Source organism: Rhinoraja longicauda, chromosome 37 (assembly GCF_053455715.1).
Source record: "Rhinoraja longicauda isolate Sanriku21f chromosome 37, sRhiLon1.1, whole genome shotgun sequence".
NCBI classification, from domain to species: domain Eukaryota; kingdom Metazoa; phylum Chordata; class Chondrichthyes; order Rajiformes; family Arhynchobatidae; genus Rhinoraja; species Rhinoraja longicauda.
The window spans coordinates 9,958,081-9,981,807 of NC_135989.1; the positions used below are offsets into that span (position 1 = coordinate 9,958,081).

Consider the following 23,727-nt stretch of genomic DNA (forward strand, 5'->3'; position numbering starts at 1 on the left):
GTAGTTTCAGTGTGCACTTTCTACTCACGTTTCCAGAATGGGACCTCATCTTCTGAGTCTGGATTGTGAGCACGGATAAAGTACAAGTAGATTAGAGGTGGCTGCATTGAAAAGACTCCATGAGAAGGTTGCTCAGAGATCCACTAGGGGTTTGCATCAAGCTGGCCGAGTGTGCCATTCACCTGACCCCTTGAACCTTGGTGAATGAACCTTGGTGGCTCGTGTGTAGGAAGGAACTGCAGATGCTGGTTTATATCGAAGATAGACACAAAGTGCTGGAGTAACTCAGAGGGTCACGCAGCATCTCTGGTGAAAATGAATTGGTGGCGTTTCTGAAAGGTCACCCATCCTATTTCTCCAGAGGTGCTGCCTGACCCGCTGGGTTCCTCCAGCACTTTGTGCCCACTCTACAACATAGGTGCTCCCACTGTCAACCACAGCAGTGTTCTTTAATTCCGTCTTTTGTGCAAAGCACATTGGTCTGAAGATGGGTCTCGACCCGAAACGTCACCCATTCCTTCTCTCCAGAGATGCTTCTCTTAGGGGGATATCCAAATGCAAGGAGCATTGGATAAGGGAGTCATCCATTTAAATAGAGATGAAGAGGAGTGTCTTCTTAAGTTTTGTTTAGAGTTTCAGCACGGGAACAAGCCCTTTGGTCACCGAGTCCGTGCCGACCAGCGATCCCCACGCACTAACACTATCCTGCACACACTAAGGCCAATTTACAATTACACCAAGCCAATTAACCTCTAAAGGGTACGTCTTTGGAGTATGGGAGGAAACCGGAGTTCCCGGAGAAAACCCACGTAGGCCGCGGGGAGAACATAAAACTCCGTACAGACAAGCACCTGTGGTCAGGATGAAACCTGGGTCTTTGGTGCTGTAAGGCAACAACTCTACCGCTGTGCCACCGTGCCGCTGAGCGGCATAAGTCTTGTACAAAAACCAACTGTGCTCGAGAGGAATATAAGTATTGCCTGAGTATGTTGAATCATTTGGCATACTCACAGCCGAGATGGACAGAATTTTTGGATAATGGAGGATTGAGGATATGCTGGAATATGGAGTTGACCAAATAATAGCTTGTCCATAATAGTTTACCTTCGGCCCACCGGGTCCGCGCCGACCAGCGATCCCCGCACATTGACACCATCCAAAACCCACTAGAGCTTAATTTTTACATTTACCAAGCCAATTAACCTACAAACCTGTACGTCTTTGGAGTGTGGGAGGAAACCGAAGATCTCATAGAAAACCCACGCAGGTCACAGGGAGAACGTACAGACTCTGTACAGACAGCGCCCACAGCCGGGATCGAACCTAGGTCTCCGACATTACTTGTAAGGCAGCAACTCTACCGCTGCGCCACCGTGCTGTAATCTTATTGAATGGTGGAACAGGTTTGAGGGGAGGCTCCAGCTATCTCCAATGGGAATAATGATCATACAACAGCCAGCTCGTCCCTTCCTCCCCAAACCACCCCATCCCCGGGCACTTTCCCCTGCAACCGCACAAGATGCAACACCTGTCCCTTTACCTCCCCCCTAAACTCCATCCAAGGACCCAAACAGTCTTTCCAGGTGAGACAGATGTTCACATGCACCTCCTCCAACCTCATCTATTGCATCCGCTGCTCTAGATGTCAACTTCTTTACATCGGCAAAACCAAACGCAGGCTCGGTGATCGTTTCACTCAACACCTTCGCTCAGTCCGCCTTAACCAACCTGATCTCCCGGTGGCTGAGCACTTCAACTCCCCCTCCCATTCCCAGTCTGACCTTTCTGTCATGGGCCTCCTCCAGTGCCATAGTGAGGCCCACCGGAAATTGGAGGAACAGCACCTCATATTTCGCCTGGGCAGCTTGCAGCCCAGCGGTATGAACATTGATTTCTCCAACTTTAGATAGTTCCTCTGTCCCTCTCTTCCCCCCTCCCCAGTTCTCCCACTATCTTCCTGTCTCCACCTATATCCTTCCTTTGTCCCGCCCCCCTGACATCAGTCTGAAGAAGGGTCTCGACCCGAAACATCACCCATTCCTTCTCTCCTGAGATGCTGCCTGACCTGCTGAGTTACTCCAGCACTTTGTGAATAAATACCTTCGATTTGTACCAGCATCTGCAGTTATTTTCTTACACTTATTATACAACAGCCAGCCAGTAAGTCTGTGTGAAGTCATTAACTTGTTAATGGTAAACCTTGACCCTCACAGGAGGGTTGACCCATTCAAGATCACTGAGATTGTGATCGACTCTGTACATAGGCCATTCAGCCCCTCGAGCTTGTCTGAACCATTGACTTAGGTTTATGTTTACTGTTGTCATGTGCACAGAGGTACAGTGAAAAGCTTTGTTTTGCATGTTATCCAAATAGATCAGATAACTTTATACGTAAATACAGTGAAGCCATACTCAAGTGCATGTTTGTGTTCAGTTCTGGGCACCAAGTTATTAGGAAAGATGTTGTCACGCTGGAAAGGGGACAACATCAAGGGGAATCGAGGACCAGAGGACATAGGTTTAAGGTGAAGGGGAAAAGATTTAATAGGAATCTGAGGGGTAACTTTTTCACACAAAGGGTGGTGGGTGCATGGAACGAGCTGCCAGAAGAGGTGGTTGAGGCTGGGACTATCACAATGTTTAAGAAACAGTTAAGGCAGGTACATGGATAGGACAGGTTTAGAGGGACATGAGCCAAACGTGGCCAGGTGGGACTAGTGTAGATGGGACATGTTGGGTGCTGTGGGCAAGTTGGGCTGAAGGGTCTTGTTCCATGCTATAAGACTCTGTGACTGCATTAGATAGTAAAGTGCAGAATGTTGTTCTCAGCATTGTCCAAGTTTCAAAGTCCAATGTCTGCAATGGGGTAGAGGTAAATTGGACAGTACCCCAGCTTATGGAAGCACCGTTCGGAAGCCTGATGTCAGAGGGGAAGAGATTGACCGCGGGGGAGCACAGACTTATGTTCTCCCTTTTCTCTCTGCAGGCTTCGCTGGAGCAATGTGCCACATTGACATTGACGAATGTGCGAGCACTCCCTGCCAGAATGGAGCCAAGTGCATCGACAGGCCCAATGGATACGAATGCAAATGTGCAGAGGGTGAGCCACTGACCTCTGAGCAGTCAAAGCCCGGGATCACGTAGCGCCAGTTATCTCAGACACACGGCCGTCCTCCCCTCCCCCCGACAGCTCAGCAGATCCTCAGTGCCGTTCTACTTGCAATGCCTCCTCGGTCAGAGGCTCCAACTTTGTTCACTGATTACCTAAAGAACCGAGCAGCTGCAGTATTTAGCTCCTTTTACACTCAGTCCCTCTGTGGCAATCGAGCATGTTTATGTAATAAAAGAATTCCGCACTCCCGCGGCTATTCAACTCCAAAGGCACGAACCCCCAGTTACAGTTTAGTTTATTGCCACGTGCACCGAGATAGAGTGAAAAGCTTTTGTTGTGTGCTAACCAGTCAGTGGAAGAGACATGCCAGAGAGGGTTAGAATGTAAAACGAGCTAAATACTGCAGAAAATGGCCTACAATAACCTACTTTTGAAGAAGGGTCTCGACCTGAAATGTCACCCATTCCTTCTCTCCAGAGATATTGCCTGCGTCTGTCTTCGGTGTCTGTCTTCGGTGTAAACCAGCATCTGCAGTTCCTTCCTGCACATAACCTACTTTTTGTTTTTGCTGCATTATATATTCTCCCCCTTTCCCACTCCACATCCCATCCCATCGTCTCTCCTTCACTAATGTTGGGTTCAAGGCCCCAAGGAATGAACTGAGTGATGGTGGGCAGTGGGGAGCTACAAGAATGAACCCCATCCTTCACCTGATCCCAAGCCCGCACGGCCCCAGGGGTTGTACACAAAGCAGAGCTGTGTAAACACACCTCTGGATCGAGTGCTCCTGCCATCCGTATTAAAGCAGATGCAGATCTCTGACGAAGATAGACACAAAAAGCTGGAGTAACTCAGCGGGACAGGCAGCATCTCTGGAGAGAAGGCATGGGTGACGTTTCGGGTCGAGACCCTTCTTCAGTTTGAAGAAGGGTCTCGACCCGAAACGTCACCCATTCCTTCTCTCCTGAGATGCTGCCTGTCCTGCCGAGTTACTCCAGCTTTTTGTGTCCATCTTCAGTTTAAACCAGCATCTGCAGTTCTATCTTACACCGTTCTCTGACGAGTTCTTTGTTGCAACTCCTTTTAGCCACAGCTGAACATTGCACTTGACAGTTCAAAGTACACGAGGCATCAAAATAAGAACTCAACTCTCTATCTTTCTGTGCAATTAAGCCTCAGCTGATGATATTTATCATCCCACCGTTATTTCAGTGATAAAACGATTTAAGATAGTCTCACATAAAAATACATCTGCCTTTGCTCAAATGTCAAAGTGGAGGAAACAGGAAGGAAAATATCGAGGGCGCCAATGAACTTGGGGGCTGGATATTAAAAGACCTTTCAAATGCTCGATACCCAGGTTTGAGACAAAGGTTTATCCCGGTCCCGTCAAGGGGGTTAGAGGAAGGGTTCTGGTGTCATTTTTCAGAAGATGTTACATTTATATACAGATGAACAGTGGAAAAAAAAAATCAAGCCCTGTGTGTGAGTGGACTGACACTAACAGGGCCCTTTGAATAGATAAAGCTGTATTGTTCAGGCAAGCCTGATTAGTATTCACAGGATCTATACCCAGGCACCAGGGAGGCCTGTTGGATATGATGTCTATTGTGCAGACAGTTCATAGAATATTCTGCCGAACAATAGCCGGTTTGTGCAATTTTTCCAGGCAGCCCTCCCTCCCATTTTTCCTTTACCCCCCTGCTAGAGGGGCTCAGGGCTACAGGGCTCAGTCCAGAGGTGAATGCATGGGTGTGAGAACACTGATGGCAGTCCGTCCGCAGCACAGGCATGAGCAGCAACTGTGAAACCCATTGTACAAATGCTTGAGAGTTTAGAGATGCAGCAGGGAAACAGGCCTTACAACCCACAGGCCCTTTAGTCCACGCCGACCATCCATCACCTGTTCGCGGTAGTTTCAAGGTCAGTGTATTGTCACGTGTACCAATTAAGGTACAGTGAAATTCGGATTACCATACAGCGATACTAATCAAAAAAGCAACAAGAGGCACAGCTACATAAAAGTTAACATAAACATCCACCACAGCGGATTCCCCATGTTCCTAACTGTGATGGAAGGCAATAAAGTCCAATTTTCTTCCTCTTTTATTTTCCCACGGTCGGGGCAGTCGAACCATCGAGATTGGGGCGATCGAAGCTCCCGCAGTCGGGCGGTCGAAGCTCCCGCGTCGGGCGGTCAAAGCTCCCGCGGCTTGGAGTTCCCCGAAGCCAGTCTCTAACTGGAGACCGTGAGCTCCGTGATGATAAAGCCCGCAAGGCTCCCGCGGTTGGAGCCCCAAAGTCGACCCCTGACAGGGATCGCGGGCTCCGTGACGTTAAGTCCGCACGCTCCCGCGGTGGAGCTCTCAAAGTCGGTCTCCGGCAAAGGCCGCCAACTCCTCGATGTTAGGCCGCAGTGTGGACGGAGATACGATACGAAAAAAAAATCGCATCTCCGTCGAGAAAAAGTTTCCCCCGACTCCCCAACTAGTTCCATGTTATCCCACTGTCGTGTCCACTCCCTACACACTTGGAGCAAGTTACAGAAGCCAACTAGATGCTGTCTGTCCCGCTGAGTTACTCCGGCATTTTGTGTCCATCTTCGAAGCCGATTAACTTACAGGTTATTTGTGAAGTGGAGGAAACCGGAGCACCCAGAGAAAACCTACTTAGTCACAGGCAGAACGTGCAAACTCCTCACAGACAGCACCATAGTCAGGATCGAACGCTGATTCCTGGCGCCGTGAGGCAGCGGATCTACCTGCTGCGCCATTGTGCTGCCCGATGGGGTGGAAGTTATTGTGTTTTTTAGATGATTTTGGGTACATAAGAGATTCCAAGTCTGTTACTGGATGAATCATTGTAGGAACATTCAAAACCGTTCGCATGTATATGCAAAACACGACTCAAGTCTGTGTACCAAGTTGTACCTAGACGAGACGGGTCCCAATCCTGGTTGGGGCATAGCTGAACAGTTGTAGGACCAGGAAATGGAAGAAAATTGGGCCACATACACAAAGCACTGGAGTAACTCAGCGGGTTAAGCAAGCATCTGTGGTGGAGATAAATAGATAGGCGATGTTTTTCAAGGTTTCAAGGTCAGTTTAATGTCACATGTACCAATTAAGATACACTGAAATTCAATGTTAAGGGTCAGGCCCCATTCAGACCTTGAAGCGTCGCCTGTCCATTTCCTCCACATTCCCCTAACATCCAGGAATCTGCTTAAACTCATCAATGAAACCTCCGCAGTGAATTGTTCTGGAGACTTGTGTCCCTAGTACAAGGAGACTTGTCCTATTTCATTCTGGACTCTTAGAAGGACACATATTCCCAGAATAACTTCGCGGGTCAGGCTGCATCTCTTCGAGACTGTCCAAATGGAGGAGTACCTCTCCGCATCTGCCCTGCTTACCTCGTCTGGAATCTTACACATCCCATTCGAAATAGAATCCCTTCCGAATGGTGAAGCTGAGACCGCAATCAAATCTCGGGATTAGCACGACATTTCCCAACGTTGCCCACGCTTCCCGAATGAGTGACTGCCTTGTATACTGACAGCTGGAGGTTGCATTTCATGCCTTGCGTTAATCCCAAGGCTAAAGCTTTAAGCTCTGTTTTGAAGACCCAGCAAACCCCCAAACTGTACTCGGCAATCTGTCATCAAGAGAGTCATTCTGTCTTCCTGGGATGGCAGTATAATTCACTCTTTAGTTATCAAGAGGGTGAGAGAAAGGGTTGCATTTAGATCGCAGCAGTTATTGACTCCGTTTAGTTTAGAGATACAAATACGCCCTTTGCTGCGGACTTGGCGATCCCCAAACGCTAACACTATCCTACACACACTAGGGACAAATTACAATTTTACCAAGTCAATTAACCTACAAACCTGTACGTCTTTGGAATGTGGGAGGAAACTGAAGCACCCGGAATGGCGGGACTGTCATATGTTGAAAGACTGGAGCGACTAGGCTTGTATACACTGGAATTTAGAAGGATGAGAGGAGATCTTATCGAAACGTATAAGATTATTAAGGGGTTGGACACGTTAGAGGCAGGAAACATGTTCCCAATGTTGGGGGAGTCCAGAACAAGGGGCCACAGTTTGAGAATAAGGGGTAGGCCATTTAGAACGGAGATGAGGAAAAACTTTTTCAGTCAGAGAGTTGTGAATCTGTGGAATTCTCTGCCTCAGAAGGCAGTGGAGGCCAATTCTCTGAATGCATTCAAGAGAGAGCTAGATAGAGCTCTTAAGGATAGCAGAGTCAGGGGGTATGGGGAGAAGGCAGGAACGGGGTACTGATTGAGAATGATCAGCCATGATCACATTGAATGGCGGTGCTGGCTCGAAGGGCCGAATGGCCTCCTCCTGCACCTATTGTCTATTGTCTATATTGTCACCCGGAGAAAACCCACGCAGGTCACGGGGAGAACGTGCAAACTCCGTACAGACAGCGCCAGCAGTCAGAATCAAACCCATGTCTCTGGCGCAGTGAGGCAGCAACTCTACCGCTGTGCCGCCACCACCGTGATGTCCAATGTGGTCTCGGTGTAACCTGCCCTGTGTTCCATCCCCGATGGCAGGATTCGAGGGGCAGGTGTGCGGGAGGAATATCGACGACTGCAGCCCCGACCCCTGCCACCACGGCACCTGCAGCGATGGCATTGCCAGCTTCACCTGCCACTGCGAGCCAGGCTACACCGGCTACCGCTGCGAGAACCAGATCAACGAGTGCCACAGCAACCCCTGCCAGAACTCCGGCAAGTGCATGGATCTGGTGAACAAGTACAGCTGCCACTGCCTGCCGGGAACCTCAGGTACAAATAAGTGATGCCCTCTCTCGGATACACCTGTAAAATACAGGATTTAGCATCAACATATACAACATTGTGGGTAGCAGAGCCTATTCCTGGACTGTACTGTTCTATGTTCCAGATGTATTCGCATTGCTTTATTATAGAAGGATGAGAGGGGATCTTATCGAAACGTATAAAATTATTAAGGGGTTGGAGCTCTTAAGGATAGCGGAGTCAGGGGGTACGGGGAGAAGGCAGGAACGGGGTACTGATTGAGAATGATCAGCCATGATCACATTGAATGGCGGTGCTGGCTCGAAGAGCCGAATGGCCTTCTCCTGCACCTATTTTCTATTGTCTATTGTCTATTATTGCCAGGTGTACTGAGATGCAGTGAGAAGCGTTGGCATACTGTGCATGAATAGGATAGTGTTAGTGTACGGGGTTGGGGGCGGACACAGTGAACCTTTGGGGAAGTGAATCAAACTCAGGCTGGCGTCCAAGATGAAAGACAGTCTTCCAAGTTTCATGGAAGGCTAAGAGTTGAATTGAGAGGTTGAGGGCCTCATGGTTTAAGTCCAGATGCTCCGCTGCGCACGATGCTTCCACTTGCGATAGTTGACTTTGCGATGGTGCAAATGGCAGCGACCATCTGCACCATTTGCGAGCCGCAGCTCACTTCCGGCCTTGTGATTGGGTGTATTTCGACGTACAATATTTTCCGTCTGCGATGGGTTTCTCAGAACGTAACCCCATCGTAAGCTGAGGAGCACCTGTAATGTGCACATTAAGGAACAACATGATAGCCATGAAGATGGTTGAGAGTAAATTTACCAGGATTTTGGCAGGGCTGGAACATGAGAGCTCTGAGGAAGCACAGATGGACAGGCTGGGGTTGGGCACTATGCGATCCAAATGGTAGATTAAATGGACCGGTGGCTTAAACGCCCTCTCCCTATTCTCTCCTGTGACGCTTGATAATTGTTACCATTAACTGCAGGGGTGAACTGTGAGATTAACCACGATGACTGTGCCAGCCAACCGTGTGACTACGGGATCTGCAAGGATGGTATCAACCACTACGACTGCATCTGCAAGCCGGGCTTCATGGGTACGTACGCCAAGGTTGTCAATGCTCTCGGTCTCGCATTGTTGACGTTAACCATGTTTAGTAAGACTGACAGATAGACACAAAGCCTCGGTCGCCTCGGCAGAAGTCGAACTATCTGTCCGTGGGAGAAGCATGGGAGAAGAGAGAAGATTTTTTTTTGCCTTCCATCACAGTGAAGGGGTGTCTGGAGGAGTCACTGTGATGGATGTTTGTGTTAAAATTGTGTGTCTTGTGTCTTTTACTCTGTACTGTTGTGGCTGAGTGGCAAATGATTTTCATTCAATTAATTTTGAATGACAATGAAGGTAATTCAGATTCTGAAGTGCTGGAGTCACTCGGCAGGTCAGGCAGCATCTCTGGAGAACATGTTTTAGTTTTAGTTCAGTTTAGATCACTTTAATTTAGTGTAGTTTACTGGCACGTGTACCGAGGTACAGTGAAAAACTTTTGTTGTGTGCTAACCAGTCAGCGGAAAGATCGTACATGATTACAATCGAGCCGTCCACAGTGTACAGAAACATGATAAAGGGAATAACGTTTAGTGCAAGGTAAAGCCAGTAAAGTCCGATCAAAGATAGTCTGAGGGTCTCCAGAGAGCTGGACGGTAATCCAGGACGACTCTCTAGTTGTGCTAGGATGGTTCAGTTGCCTGTTAACTTGTGTACACTCGAATTTAGAAGGATGAGAGGGGATCTTATCGAAACATATAAGATTATTAAGGGGTTGGACACGTTAGAGGCAGGAAACATGTTCCCAATGTTGGGGGAGTCCAGAACCAGCGGCCACAGTTTAAGAATAAGGGGTGGGCCATTTAGAATGGAGATGAGGAAAAACTTTTTCAGTCAGAGAGTTGTGAATCTGTGGAATTCACTGCCTCAGAAGGCAGTGGAGGCCAATTCTCTGAATGCACTCAAGAGAGAGCTAGATAGAGCTCTTAAGGATAGCGGAGTCAGGGGGTATGGAAAGAAGGCAGGAACGGGGTACTGATTGAGAATGATCAGCCATGATCACATTGAATGGTAGTGCTGGCTCGAAGGGCCGAATGGCCTACTCCTGCACCTATTGACTATTGTCAAACAGCTGGGTTTTGGATCAGAACCACTCTTCATACTGAATGAGAGTTTTGACCCAAATTATCCCCTTCCCATTTTCTCCAGGGATGCCGCCTGACCCGCTGGGTTACCCCAGCATTTGCAATACAATACAATACAATATATCTTTATTGTCATTGTACAGGGGTACAACGAGATTGGGAATGCGCCTCCCATACGATGCTATCATTTTGTGTCTGTCTTTGGCATAAACCAGCATCTGCAGTTCCTTTGCATTACATTTAGTAAGAAAGGGTTTGGTCTCCCCAACATGCCAACTAACCCATAGCACCGCGGTGGTGTGGGTTAGTTGGCATGTTGGGGAGGTGCGCAGTGTTGCGGGCTGTCTTGCACACTGCTGTTGAATTGCCGAGCCTGTAACGGTGCCTCTACCTATCTTCGCCCAGGCTCGCAGTGCAACGTTGACATAGACGAGTGTGCGTCGGGTCCGTGCCAGAATGGGGGCACCTGCATCGATGGCGAGGACAGCTTCTCCTGCCTGTGCCCCGAGGGCTACCACGACCCCCTGTGCTACTCCGAGGTGGATGAATGCAGCAGCAATCCCTGCGTGCACGGCTCGTGTCACGACGACGTCAACGGGTGAGGCAACCGGGCATCACGCGCGAGGGAATCGCCTTGCACTCTCCTGCCCTTCTTCACGTTGGACACTTTGGCTGAGCTCTGAGATCCAGGCTCAGTCTGCCCCCTCTAAGGTGCAGTGGAGAAATGAAGGATTTCCACCACTCAGGGATCCCATGGAATTGGATGCAACAGTGGCTCAACACTGTGTTTAGTTGAGGTTAGAGATTTAACGCGGGACCAGGCTGTTTGGCTCACTGCTGTCAGTGTGGAGTTTGCACCCCTCTCCCTGACCACAGGAGCTCCCCCCTGGATCTTCTGCTCCACTCCCACATCCGAAAGATGTGCCGGTTGATAGGTTAATTAGCCACTGTCAATTCGTTTTTGGTTTTAGCTTTTGTTTTAGAGATACAATACAGCGCAGAAGCCCACCAAGACCACGCCGACCAGCGATCCCCGTACACTAACGCTATGCCACACGCACACTAGGGGCAATTTACAATCCTTACCACAGCCAGTTAACCTACAAACCTGCACATCTTTGGAGTGTGGGAGGAAACCGGAGCACCCGGAGAAAACCCACGTGGTCACGGGGAGAACGTACAGACTCCGTACAGACAGCACCCGTAGTCAGGAACACACGGATAGAATCTAATTGAAGAATTGAACTGTGGCTGAACACTGCAAGTGGATGGAACCCGGGTCTCTGACGCTGTAAGGCAGCAACTCTACCGCTGCACGCAGTGACTCCATTCCCCTTTCCTGGGAATCAGGCAGTGTGGAAAACCAGCATTCCATTGATCCCATCTACCTCCTGGTGAATGAGTTTGGTTAAAGTTATCCCCAGCGGGTCCCCTTTCATTCACGGTTGCCAGGCTTAGTTCCCAAGCTCTCCACTACAAGGATCATGGGTCAGGAATCAGCAGAAGGACTCCTCAATCTCCTTCCCTTCTACTACATTTCTTTCACTCTCCTGCCTCTGTTAACTTTCTCAACGGGGAAGCGTGTCTTTTACAGCTGTCTTCCTCTTTCTACGCTTTTTTGATCATCCATAATTTTTTTAAATTCTTTTATCTTTACTCTTTTACTTCCATTCTACATTTCCCCTCTTTCTCCCTCTTTTTTATACCTGTTCTCTCCCTGTCCCTCCCTCGTCTTTCTGTGCCTTTCTTTCTCTCTCTCCCCCTCTCTTTCTCTGTGCTCTCCCGCTCTCCCACTCAGGAGCTCCTGCATGTGCCATCTCTTTTTCTCACATGCCCTCTCATGCTCCTTCTCTTTCACTCTCCCGTTTTCTCGCTCTGCCTCTTCCTGGCGTTCTCACCATCGCACTGCTTCTCACTTTCCCGTGCTTACCTACCTCTATTCCATTCCACTTCTTCCTCTCTCACGTTTCAACTCTTTCCCACACTGTCCATCTCCTGCTCTCTCTCTCTCTCTCTCTCTCTCTCTCTCTCTCTCTCTCTCTCTCTCTCTATCTTTTTGCCACTCATCTCTCTCTTTCTATCCCTCCCTTCTGCTCTTCATCTTATTGCCTCGGGCTTCCTCTGGACCTGGAGCGTGGGTCGGCCAGCGTGAGGGGAGGGGGGAAGAACAAAGAAGGGCCCAGCGCGGGATACTTTGTAACTTTGTCAGCGCCCTTTACATGGCGACTGTTTGCATACCTTGGGAATGCAAGCAAAGAATTTCACTGTGACAATAAAGCATTCATTCATTCATTCATTCATTCTCTTGCACTGCCTATCTCTTTCTCCCTCTCACAATCTCCCTCCTTCTCGAGCCGCCTTCCCCTCTTTTTCCAGCTTCATCCCGTGCTTTGCATTGTCCTTTTTCCTTCCATTTTTCTCTCGCTCCCTATCCTCATGCTTTCTTCCTCTCGGTCTCCTCTATCTGACTCGTTCCCTCTCTCCCGCCTCCTGCCCCCACCACATTCCTCTCGGGATTTACCTTCAACTTATTGCGATTTTTGTTTTTGTTCGCTGGCTAAATTAATTGCGGCAACTTAATATCCAGGTACAAGTGTGACTGTGAATCGGGATGGACCGGGGTGAACTGTGGCATTGACAAGGACGAGTGTCACTCCAACCCCTGCCAGAATGGAGGGAGCTGCTCGGACCTGGTGAACGGATACATCTGTAAATGCAAGGAGGGCTTTCGAGGTGCGTAGACTAAAACGTGTATAACTTTACCCTAACTGGATATCCGAATTATCCTAATTGGAATTCATGGCCTCAGTAGGCTGTGGAGGCTGTCAATTGATATTTTTTAAGGCAGGGATGGATAGATTCTTGATTAGTGTAAGAAAATAACTGCAGATGCTGGTACAAATCGAAGGTATTTATTTCACAAAATGCTGGAGTAACTCAGCAGGTCAGGCAGCATCTCAGGAGAGAAGGAATGGATGATGTTTCGGGTCGAGACCCTTCTTCAGACTGATTCTTGATTAGTACGGTGAGAGGGGTTATGGGGAAAAGGCAGGAGAATGGGGTTAGGAGGGAGAGATAGATCAGCCATGATTGAATGGCGGAATAGACTTGACGGGCCGAATTGATGAACGTGAACCAATTTATATTAAAGACTCCTGTTATTTAAGGACATAAGAAATAGGAGATGAAGTATACATTTCTATTTAAAAGCCACAAACAGGCACAAAATCCAGAGATGCTGCCTGTCCCGCTGAGTTACTCCAGCATTTTGTGCCTGTCTTCGATTTAAATCAGCATCTGGTGTTTCTTCCTACCTGTGCTGGTCGAGTGGATGTTTAGTGTCAAGTGCATGCCTCATGTAAGGTTAGACAATGAAAACTGTGCCCAGTTCTCCTGGTGTACCCTCTCCAAGTCCCTGCACAGTTGTGTTTACTCCTGCACTCAAATCCCCTCGTAGTGAAAGTCAAATTACCGTTTGTCTCCCAAAACATTTGGTGTTCCTGTGAGTTGGATTCCAGTCCATTTGGCCCATCGTGACAGTTCTTGAGGAAAACTCTCCCGTTATTCCATTTTGCAGCTGTTTGCCAATGGGCCTCCACATTGTATGGTACAAAAAGCACAAAGGCAAATAGACCAAAACCGCTAAAATATTCATCTCCATATATTATTTCGATATCATCCATTGATAAAGTGTGTAGAGTACTCTCATGAAGTCTGGTTTCACTATAAATGTAATGTTAATAAAATCAGATTAGTGTGATTGGATATTTGATGGTCAGTACAGGCTGTTGGGCCCATTTCCACACTGACTCTAAATTCCCTCTCAAAGTTGTCTTTCAATGTGTTACCATGTCCTTTAGAATATGTAGAATACACGGGTTCTTAATAACTCCCAGCACAAAGACAAACTCTCAACTAATCTCTTTAAAATTAAAGGACACAGATACTTACTTTTATTACTAAATATGCTGTTCAAGTGCTCCTAGCCTGGAGGTAGCCTGCCTGCCCGACTAAACGTAGACCTTGCAGTGAATCCAATGTTATTTCTTCACACAGGTCAGCATTGCCAACTCAATATCAACGATTGTGCCTCGAACCCATGCTTGAACAAAGCAGTGTGCGTGGATGGAATTGCTAGTTACTTCTGCCAGTGTGAGCTGCCTTATACAGGTAAGAATCCAATCTCAGGTGGACTGAGCCAGCTCACTAGTTACTGCTTGCGGCTGCTTTGATTTTAACATTAACAAGTTTCGTCAGTGATCAGCCCAGAGATGCCAATGACCACCAGATACACCCAAAGCAGTAAGGGGTGTCATAGAGTCGTACAGTGTAGAAACAGGCCCTTCAGTCCAACTTGCCCACACATGTTAACGGCCAACATGTCCCAGCTACACTAGTCCGAGCCTGCCTGTGTTTGGTCCATATCCCTCCAATCCTGTCCTATCCATGTACCTGTCTAACTGTTTCTTAAACGTTGGGATTAGGGTTGCCAACTGTCCCGTATTAGCCGGGACATCCCGTATTTTGGGCTAAATTGGTTTACCCCTTATGGGACAGCCCTTATCCTGTATTAGGCCCCGGGGGGCGCTGAAGGCCCGGAAGCTGTAGGTCCGGACAGAGTAGGCCCGGACACTGTAGGCCCGGGTGCTGCAGAACGGAGGTTGTGTAGCAACCCGCCTCCCATCCCGGGCGGCCGCCATTGTTTGAGCGGGTGCGCGTGGCCGCTGGCTGGGTGAGGTCACGTGCGGCGCGGGGTGGTGACGTCACCTTGTCCCTTATTTGGAGAGAGATAGTTGGCGCCCCTGGTTGGAATAGTCCCAGCCTCAACTACCTCCTCTGGCAGCTTGTTCCATACACCCACCACCCTTTGGAGTGAAATGGTTTGCCCTCAGATTCCTATTAAATCTTTTCCCCTTCACCTTAAACCTATGTCCTCTGGTCCTTGATTCACCTACTCTGGGCAAGAGACTGTGTGCATCTACCCGATCTATTCCTCTCATGATTTTATACACCTCTCTAAGATTACCCCTCATTCTCCTGAGCTACAAGGAATGGAGACCCAGCCTACTCAACCTCCCCCTGTAGCTCACACCCTCTGGTCCTGACAACATGCTTGTGAATCTCCTGTGGGTGTAACACTCCAATACTTTGCTTGCAAGTTGAACCAGAAGAATACTTTCTATTAATTATTAATATGAGTCATCCATCCACACGTCCGTCATCCATGGGCAGTCAAGATTCATATTATGAAACAAACCACCATGGAAGGGGAATTCCAACTGTAAATGATAGATTGGCAACCCACCCCCACTGTGCCACTCCCAAGTTTTTTTTGTTACAGAAATTGCCGTTGATTTTGTGCGAGAGTAAGCCAGCTAATCTCTCCCCTCAACCTCTTTCCAAATCCCCCATGAACGCCGCAAATGAACCTGCTGCCTCTGCAACTCCCCGACCCCACACCACTCCGAACCTTTCCCTTTTGCTTATTTTTCACAATTACGATACGAGAAAACTTTATTCATCCCCTGAGGGAAATTGGTCTGTCGACAGTCACGACACAATAGGTACACAGAAACTTGGAATGAAAAGGGCAACAAAAAGATAAAGGGACAGGCGGCTGTTGGCTGGCTGCCGTGTGCACAGCGCCTGGACCGGAACGGACAACAATCAAACAAACATCACTGCCGAGGCTCCTTCAGCCCAGGCCCAGGACGAGCGACTGTTGGCTGGTTGCCGTGTGCACAGCGCCTGGACCGGAACGGACAACAATCAAACAAACGCATGCTTATCCCGTGGGCAGAGGATTCTAAACTAAAGTCCCCACCCCCTCCTTCACGGCGGTCCCCCCACGCTGGGTCCCCATTGTCTTTCCCACCCCCACCCCCACGTTCCGCTACCGCCGAGTTTCCCGCCGCCGCCGAGGCTCCATCACTGCCGAGGCTCCATCACCGAGGCTCCACCACCGCCGAGGCTCCATCATTACCGAGGCCCAATCACTGCCGAGGCTCCATCACCGCCGAGGCTCCATCACTGCCGAGGCTCCATCACTGCCGAGGCTCCATCATCACCGAGGCCCAATCACTGCCGAGGCTCCATCACCGCCGAGGCTCCATCACTGCCGAGGCTCCATCACCGCCGAGGCTCCATCACTGCCGAGGCTCCATCACTGCCGAGGCTCCATTACCGAGGCTCCATCACTGCCGAGGCTCCATCATCACCGAGGCCCAATCACTGCCGAGGCTCCATCACCGCCGAGGCTCCATCACTGCCGAGGCTCCACCACTGCCGAGGCTCCATCACTGCCGAGGCTCCATCACTGCCGAGGCTCCATCACTGCCGAGGCTCCATCACTGCCGAGGCTCCATCACTGCCGAGGCTCCATCACTGCCGAGGCTCCATCACTGCCGAGGCTCCATCACTGCCGAGGCTCCATTACCGAGGCTCCATCACTGCCGAGGCTCCATCATCACCGAGGCCCAATCACTGCCGAGGCTCCATCACCGCCGAGGCTCCATCACTGCCGAGGCTCCATCACTGCCGAGGCTCCATCACTGCCGAGGCTCCATCACTGCCGAGGCTCCATCACTGCCGAGGCTCCATTACCGAGGCTCCATCACTGCCGAGGCTCCATCACTGCCGAGGCTCCATCACTGCCGAGGCTCCATCACTGCCGAGGCTCCATCACTGCCGAGTCTCCCTTTGTCACCTCCAAGGCTCCCATTGCTGCCACCGAGACTCTTCGGCCCAGTCAGGCTCGCCGCCCGGCTTCTCCGCTGTCCCCTGGGAGGCCTGTGTGGGGAGTCTGGCCTACCGGGGCGTGTTCCGGTCGTTGGCGCCGCGGTTGTTCGGTGGGTGGATCGGGCCCTCAAGGCTCCCCGGGACTCCCCCGCCACACGGCCGGCTCCCCGGGACTCCCCCGCCACACCGCCTGCCCCCCGGGACTCCCCCGCCACACGGCCGGCTCCCCAGGACTTCCCCGCCATACGGCCGGCTCCCCAGGACTCCCCCGCCACACCAACTGCCCCCCGGGACTCCCCCGCCACACGGCCGGATCCCCGGGACTCCCCCGCCACACCAACTGCCCCCCGGGACTCCCCCGCCACAAGGCCAGCTCCCCAGGACTCCCCCGCCACACGGCCGGCTCCCCGGGACTCCCCCGCCACACCGCCGGCTCCCCGGGACACTCGAAGTAACTGAATTACTTCAGCTATTTCACCTTCAGACCTACGAGATAATCCTGTTGGGTGAATGAATGGAGGGAGTTTGAGTTTGAGTTTAGTTTAAAGTCATGTGTACAGTGAAACGCTACAGTGAAAGACAATACATGATTCCAATCAAGCCGTCCACAGTGTACAAATACATGAGAAAAGGAGTAACATGAATAACATACAGGGCAAGATTATCATAGAAAATAGGTGCAGGAGTAGGCCATTGGCCCTTCGAGCCAGCACCGCCATTCATTGTGATCATGGCTGATCATCCACAATCAGTAACCTGTGCCTGCCTTCTTCCATATCCCTTGATTCCACTAGTCCCTAGAGCTCTATCCAACTCTCTCTTAAGTCCATCCAGTGAATTGGCCTCCACTGCCTTCTGTGGCAGAGAATTCCACAAATTCACAACTCTCTGGGTGAAAAAGTTTCTTCTCACCTCTGTTTTAAATGGCCTCCCCTTTATTCTTAGACTGTGGCCCCTGGTTCATGCGACTGGGTGGGTGTATGGAGAGACTATTACTCTTGCCACTGGGTGGGTATATGGATCGACCAGTGTATGGGGAGACCATTACTCATGCCATTGGTGGGTTTAACTAAAATGTCCAGTTAACACTGTTGATTGGGTATATAGAAAATGTCCTGCAAGTAAGAACGTCATTGAGCTGTTGTCAGAACACATGACAATGAAAGACTCTTGATGTTTGTCTGACCTGTTGGTGGGTTAATGGTGATGGAATCCTGCTAACGCCACTGGGCAGACCGCCTCGTCCCGTGAATGCATTTCCCCAGACGGTCCTGCCATCACCACTCCCATCGAGCAATAACCCGTGGGTGACAACTGTTCCTTTCTCTGTCGACAGGAGAAAACTGTGAGAACGTCCTGGTTCCCTGTTCTCCCAACCCGTGTGGGAACGGTGGCTTTTGCGAGCACACACCTGACTACGAGGCCTTCGTGTGCACCTGTGCCGACGGATGGCAAGGTAACTGGACTCCGAGCTTCTCCTTCTTCCCTGGCAGCGGGGAATGAGGAGGGACATGTTGTGTGGACCCACGAAACTGCAGACGTTGGAATCTAGAGCAGAGTGCTGAAGGATTTCAGTGGGTCAGGCAGCATCTGGGGAGGAGATGGCCAGAAGACATTTTGGGCCGAGACCCTTCTGCAGACCGGCAGGTGATGTTTTAGGTCTGGACCCTTCAGACTGGCAGGTGACGTTTCGGGTCGAGGCCCTTCTTCAGACTGACAGGTGATGTTTCAGGCTGGGACCCTTCTTCACAATCAAGGGTCTGAAGAAGAGTCCCAACCTGAAATGCCACCTGTCCATTCCCTCCCCAGATGCTGCCTGACCCGCTGAGTTCTTCCAGCACTCTGTGCATTCCCTCCCCAGATGCTGCCTGACCCACTGAGTTCTTCCAGCACTCTGTGCATTCCCTCCCCAGATGCTGCCTGACCCACTGAGTTCTTCCAGCACTCTGTGCACTTTGCTGGTAATTTTGTGTGTTACGCAAATGCACGTTAAGTATTCTTTGCTCAATGGAGTGTGGTCCATGGTATTTTATCGTCTCCTTTCTCTCTCTCTCTCTCTCTCTCTCTCTCGCTATCTCTCACGCACACACCTACACCCTCAGGTCGGATCTGTCAAGTGGATGTTGATGAGTGTGCATCCAACCCTTGCAAGAATCGAGGCACCTGTACCAACACGTTGGGAAGCTACCTCTGTGCGTGTGGGCCGGGCTTTGCAGGTCACAACTGTGAGACTGACATCAACGACTGTTATCCAAGTGAGTGTTTATTAATGATTCAGCATCAGCGTTTTATCGTGCGTGCAATTGCAGCAACATAAAACCTATCTTAAAAGTTTCACTTTCTGCTCTCTCCGTTGGTTCCTGAAACTAAGCCACGGTGAGACCAGTTCAACCCTTCGATTAGATTCCATTCTGACTGTGTGGATTCCTCCGGGTGCTTTGATTTCCTTGCACATCACAAAAAAGTGTGAATTGACCCTCTGGAAATTGCCCCTAATGTGTAGGGAGTGGATGAAAAAGTGGAATAACATAGAACTGCAGGTGCACCCCGACTTACGATAGTTCGACTTTGCGATGGTACAAACGGCAGCGACCCTTAGCGAGCCCCCCGCTCGCTTCCGGCCACGTGATCGCGTGTATTCAATGCATTTCGACGTACGATATTTTCGGTTTCTGATGGGTTTCTCGGAACATAACCCCATCGTAAGTTGAGGAGCACCTGTAGTGTGAATTGGTGATCGATGGTCGGCGTGGACTCAGTGGGCTGAAGGGCCTGTTTCCATGCTATATCTCCAAACTAAACTGAACTGTGGCAGAGTTCTTCTTGGCTCTCCCAATGTCTTTGACTTCCTCCAGTCCCTGTGCTCCATCACCTTGAGATCACTCCCCCAAACACTGGTGGCCAGGGTCCAGATGCCTGTATTTCAAGACGAGCCTCTTCCTTTTTAAAGAAATATCCATCGACCCAAACAACGAGGCCAGAACTCGCTTGCTCTGAACTTCCAGGGATTGGCCTCTTCTTCTTCAGTCCATTTTGACTCCTGCACCCATGGAGGTAAAAGATTTGGTCCAGTGGAGGAACTCACAGTTAATGGAAGGGCTCTGGGGAGTGTTGTAGAGTAGAGGGATCTAGGAGTGCAGGCACATAGCACATAGTACATAGTGAAAGTGACATCACAGGCAGATAGGGTAGTCAAGAAGGGCTTCGGCACATTGGCCTCAATCAGTCAGGGAATAGAGTGTAGAAGCAGGGATGTTATGTCCAGTTGAACAAGATGTTGGTATTTGGAGTATTGTGTTCAGTTTTGGTCACCATGCTGTAGAAAAGATGTCGTTAAGATGGAAAGAGTGCAGATATTTATGACTTGAGGCCTGAGCAATGGGGAGAGTTTGGAACCGTCGCCTATCCATGTTCTCCACAGGTGCTGCCTGAGTTATTCCAGCACTGTTTGTCCGTTTTTTGCCAGCGTTTGGTTATTGTTTTCTCGCCTCAGATCCCTGCGTGAACGGCGGCTCCTGTCACGATGGCGTCAACTCGTTTGTCTGCAGCTGCCTGCCCGGCTTCGCGGGCGCCCGGTGCGCGGAGGCGGTGAACGAGTGCGAGAGCAGCCCCTGTCGCAACGGGGGCTCCTGCGCAGACTACGTCAACAGCTACACCTGCAGCTGCAAGGCTGGCTTCAATGGACTGCACTGCGAGAACAACATTCAGGACTGCACCGAGAGGTCAGTGACTTAGTGAACCCTGCCCCTCCCTACCGCTGCCAAAAGATGTCCTAAAATAAACATGACACCTCCCGACTCCATTGTAAGATAGAGTCGTAGAGTCCTACAGCGTGGAAACCGGTCCTTGGGCCCAACTTGCCCACGCCGAACAACATGTCCCATCCACACTAGTCCCACCTACTGCGTTTGGCCCATATCCCTCCAAACCTGTTCTATTCATCCATGTACCTGTCCAAATGTTTCTTAAACGTTGCGATGGTACCTGCCTCAGCTACCTCCTCTGGCAACTCATTCCATACATTTACCACCCTTTGTGTGAAAAAATTTCCCCCTCATTTTCCTATCTTCCTCCCCGCACCTTAAACCTATGGTTCTCGATTCCCGTGCTCTGGGCAAGAGACTCTTTGCTCCTCCCAATCTATTCCTCTCATGATTTCCATGACACATTTTTGAGGTGCCGTTACAATCGTAATGTTGGAAAATTACCGAGAGTAGCTAAAGATAAGGCAACCAATTTGAAATAATGAAGGTCCCCCTTCATGAAGAAGGGTCTCGACCCGAATCGTCACCCATTCCGTCTCTCCAGAGATGATGCCTGTCCCGCTGAGTTACTCCAGCATTTTGTGTCTACCTCGTGCTTGTCTCAAATGGACAGGACATTCACGTTTACTCATCTCATTAAACAAGAATTATCACTAGTTATTGATGTTATATTACAGGTATGTACTGTCAGTGAATGCTTGAGATGTTTGTATACCCAAAGAGACAACCCACACACTAGACCCCATAATCATACTGCATGGAAACAGGCTCTTCGGCCCAACTTGCCCATGCCGACCAACATGTTCCATCTATACTAGTCCCACCTGCCCACATTTGGTCCATTTCCCTCTAAATCTTTCTTATTCACATGTCTTTTAAAGTTGTTATAGTACCCACTCAACTACCTCCTCTGGCAGCTCATTCCATGCACCCACCACCCTCTGTGTGGAAAAAGTTGCCCCTCAGATTCCTATGAAATCTTTCTCCTCTCACTTTAAACCCATGCCCGCTGGTTCTTGCTTCCCCTACATTGGCTAAAAGACTGTGCACTCACCCTCTCAACTCCCCTCATGTTTATCTACACCACCAGAGGATCACCCTTCAGCCTGCTGCGCTCCAAGGAATAAAGTCCTAGCCCGCCCAACCTCTCCCTGTAGCTCAGGCCCTCAAGTCCCGTGATTAAACAGGGTTGTATTGAGTGCCTGGGGCTGTTTGCTCTGTAGCCTTGCGCAACCCGTGTGAATTACTTTGTCTTGCACGCATTAGCTGTCGGACAAGTTTGCTATCAGTCTTACACCAGGCGCAGTTTGATACTACAGTAACATTCCCATAATCCGGGATGCCCAGGTGCTGGACTGGCAGATTTTCCGGATTATGGAACGATGATGTATTATTGAATATTATTCCTTTTTAATATCGCAAGACGTATTTATTGCACTTTGTTTTCCAACGTGAGTTTAAAGGGAGTGGGAAATTGTACCTGTCGAGGTTAAACCTACAAGTTTTAGCTTGTATATTCCAGCTTGTCAGGACTACTGCGCTTTGTGTGAGTCACACAGAGACCGAAGCTGTTGATGTAACAGCTCTTTATTCAGCCCAAGAAAACAAGCAGAGTTCCCTGCTGGGAGAATCTCAATGAGCCCAAAGAATATTGTTTTAATATTCTCTAGATTTAGACACAGATAGTTTTGTCAAGTAAACCTATCTCCTCTGCCTGCACATGATCCATATCGCTCAATCCCCTGCATTTCCACCTGCACACAATTCTCCAAACGCCGCCAAGTCAAAGTCCTGTAAAGCTGCAACACGACTTCCTGACTCTCATAGTACTCCAACTGATAAAGGCAGGCATACCATACGCCTTCTTTCCCATTCAGTCACAGCGTGGGAACAAGCCTTTAGGCCCAGCTTGCCCACGCCGACCAACATGCCCCATTTACACTAGTCCCACCTGCCTGCTTTTGGCCCATATCCTTCTAAACCGACCCTATCCATGTACTGTCTAAACGTTGCGATAGGACCTGCCTCAACTACCTCCTCCGGCAGCTTGTTCCATACACCTGTCACCCTTTGTGTAAAGAAAGTTACCCCTCAGGTTCCTATTAAATCTTCCCCCCCCCCCCCCCCCCCCCTCACCTTAACCTTGAGTCCCTGCTCTGGGCAAAAGACTGTGTGTTTACCCAATTTATTCCTCTCATGATTTCGTAAACCTCTATAAGATCATCCCTCATCTTCCTGCGCTCCAAGGAATAAAGCCCTAGCCTGCCCAACATCTGCCTAGCTCACTCCCTTGAGTCTACGCAACATCTTGGTAAATCTTCTCTGCACCCTTCGAAGCTTTACCTACTTGTGTTGCAACTGTCAGGGAGCTATGGCCCTGTACAACAGACAATGTATTAGTTAGTTCTGTAAGTCAAGGATCATGGGGTAATCCATTGGCTGAACTTCACCGCTTCTACGGATAATTTTCCAACATGGCCACAATGGCGGCACTTCAAAAGTGCTTCATTGGATATCTTAAAATGGTTCTTGGTTCCCCCCAAATATTCCAAATGGAATTTAAACAGGAGGTGGTGGAGTATGGACTTAAGCAAGAAGGGCTTCTTGGAGAAGAAGAGCTGCCTTAAATGTAGTTGTGTCTGGTTGAGTAACTAGTAAGGTGAAGACTATTCCATGCTTTAATTGTGCGAGGGAAGAATGGATCGCTATACACATCTGTCTTGATAGCTGGTATCTCAAATTGAATTGAATGCCCTCGTCTTCTCCTGATAGGTTTGGGTTTGGTGTAGATGTGGTAATCTATGTCGAGCTGACCATTTAACATTTTGTAAAAACAGGTCAAACGGTGAGCGGGTGCCACATAGGTGTGATTATTACTTGAGAACATCTTTTAACTTTGGGGAAATATCACTGCGGGTCATTGGCAGCAGAATATCCTGAGGTTTAGACTTTAGACTAGAGATACTGAACGGAAACAGGCCCTTCGGCCCACCAAGTCCATGCTGACCAGTGATCAGCCCGCACGCTAACACTATCCTGCACACGAGGGACAATTTACAATTATATCAAGCCAATTACGATACGATACGATACACTTTATTAATCTCCGGAG

At 49.6% G+C, this 23,727-nt stretch overlaps 1 protein-coding gene across 1 annotated transcript in view; it reads left to right on the forward strand.

The window, feature by feature from the left end:
• The window catches only part of LOC144610705 (uncharacterized), a 197,394-nt gene that overhangs the window by 136,557 nt on the left and 37,110 nt on the right, over positions 1 to 23,727 (forward strand). Inside the window, 9 exon segments of the mRNA XM_078429606.1 lie at positions 2,987 to 3,100; positions 7,697 to 7,930; positions 8,910 to 9,020; positions 10,519 to 10,711; positions 12,701 to 12,846; positions 14,170 to 14,283; positions 18,188 to 18,307; positions 18,954 to 19,106; positions 20,345 to 20,573. Of these exon segments, the coding sequence (XP_078285732.1) occupies positions 2,987 to 3,100; positions 7,697 to 7,930; positions 8,910 to 9,020; positions 10,519 to 10,711; positions 12,701 to 12,846; positions 14,170 to 14,283; positions 18,188 to 18,307; positions 18,954 to 19,106; positions 20,345 to 20,573 (1,414 nt within the window).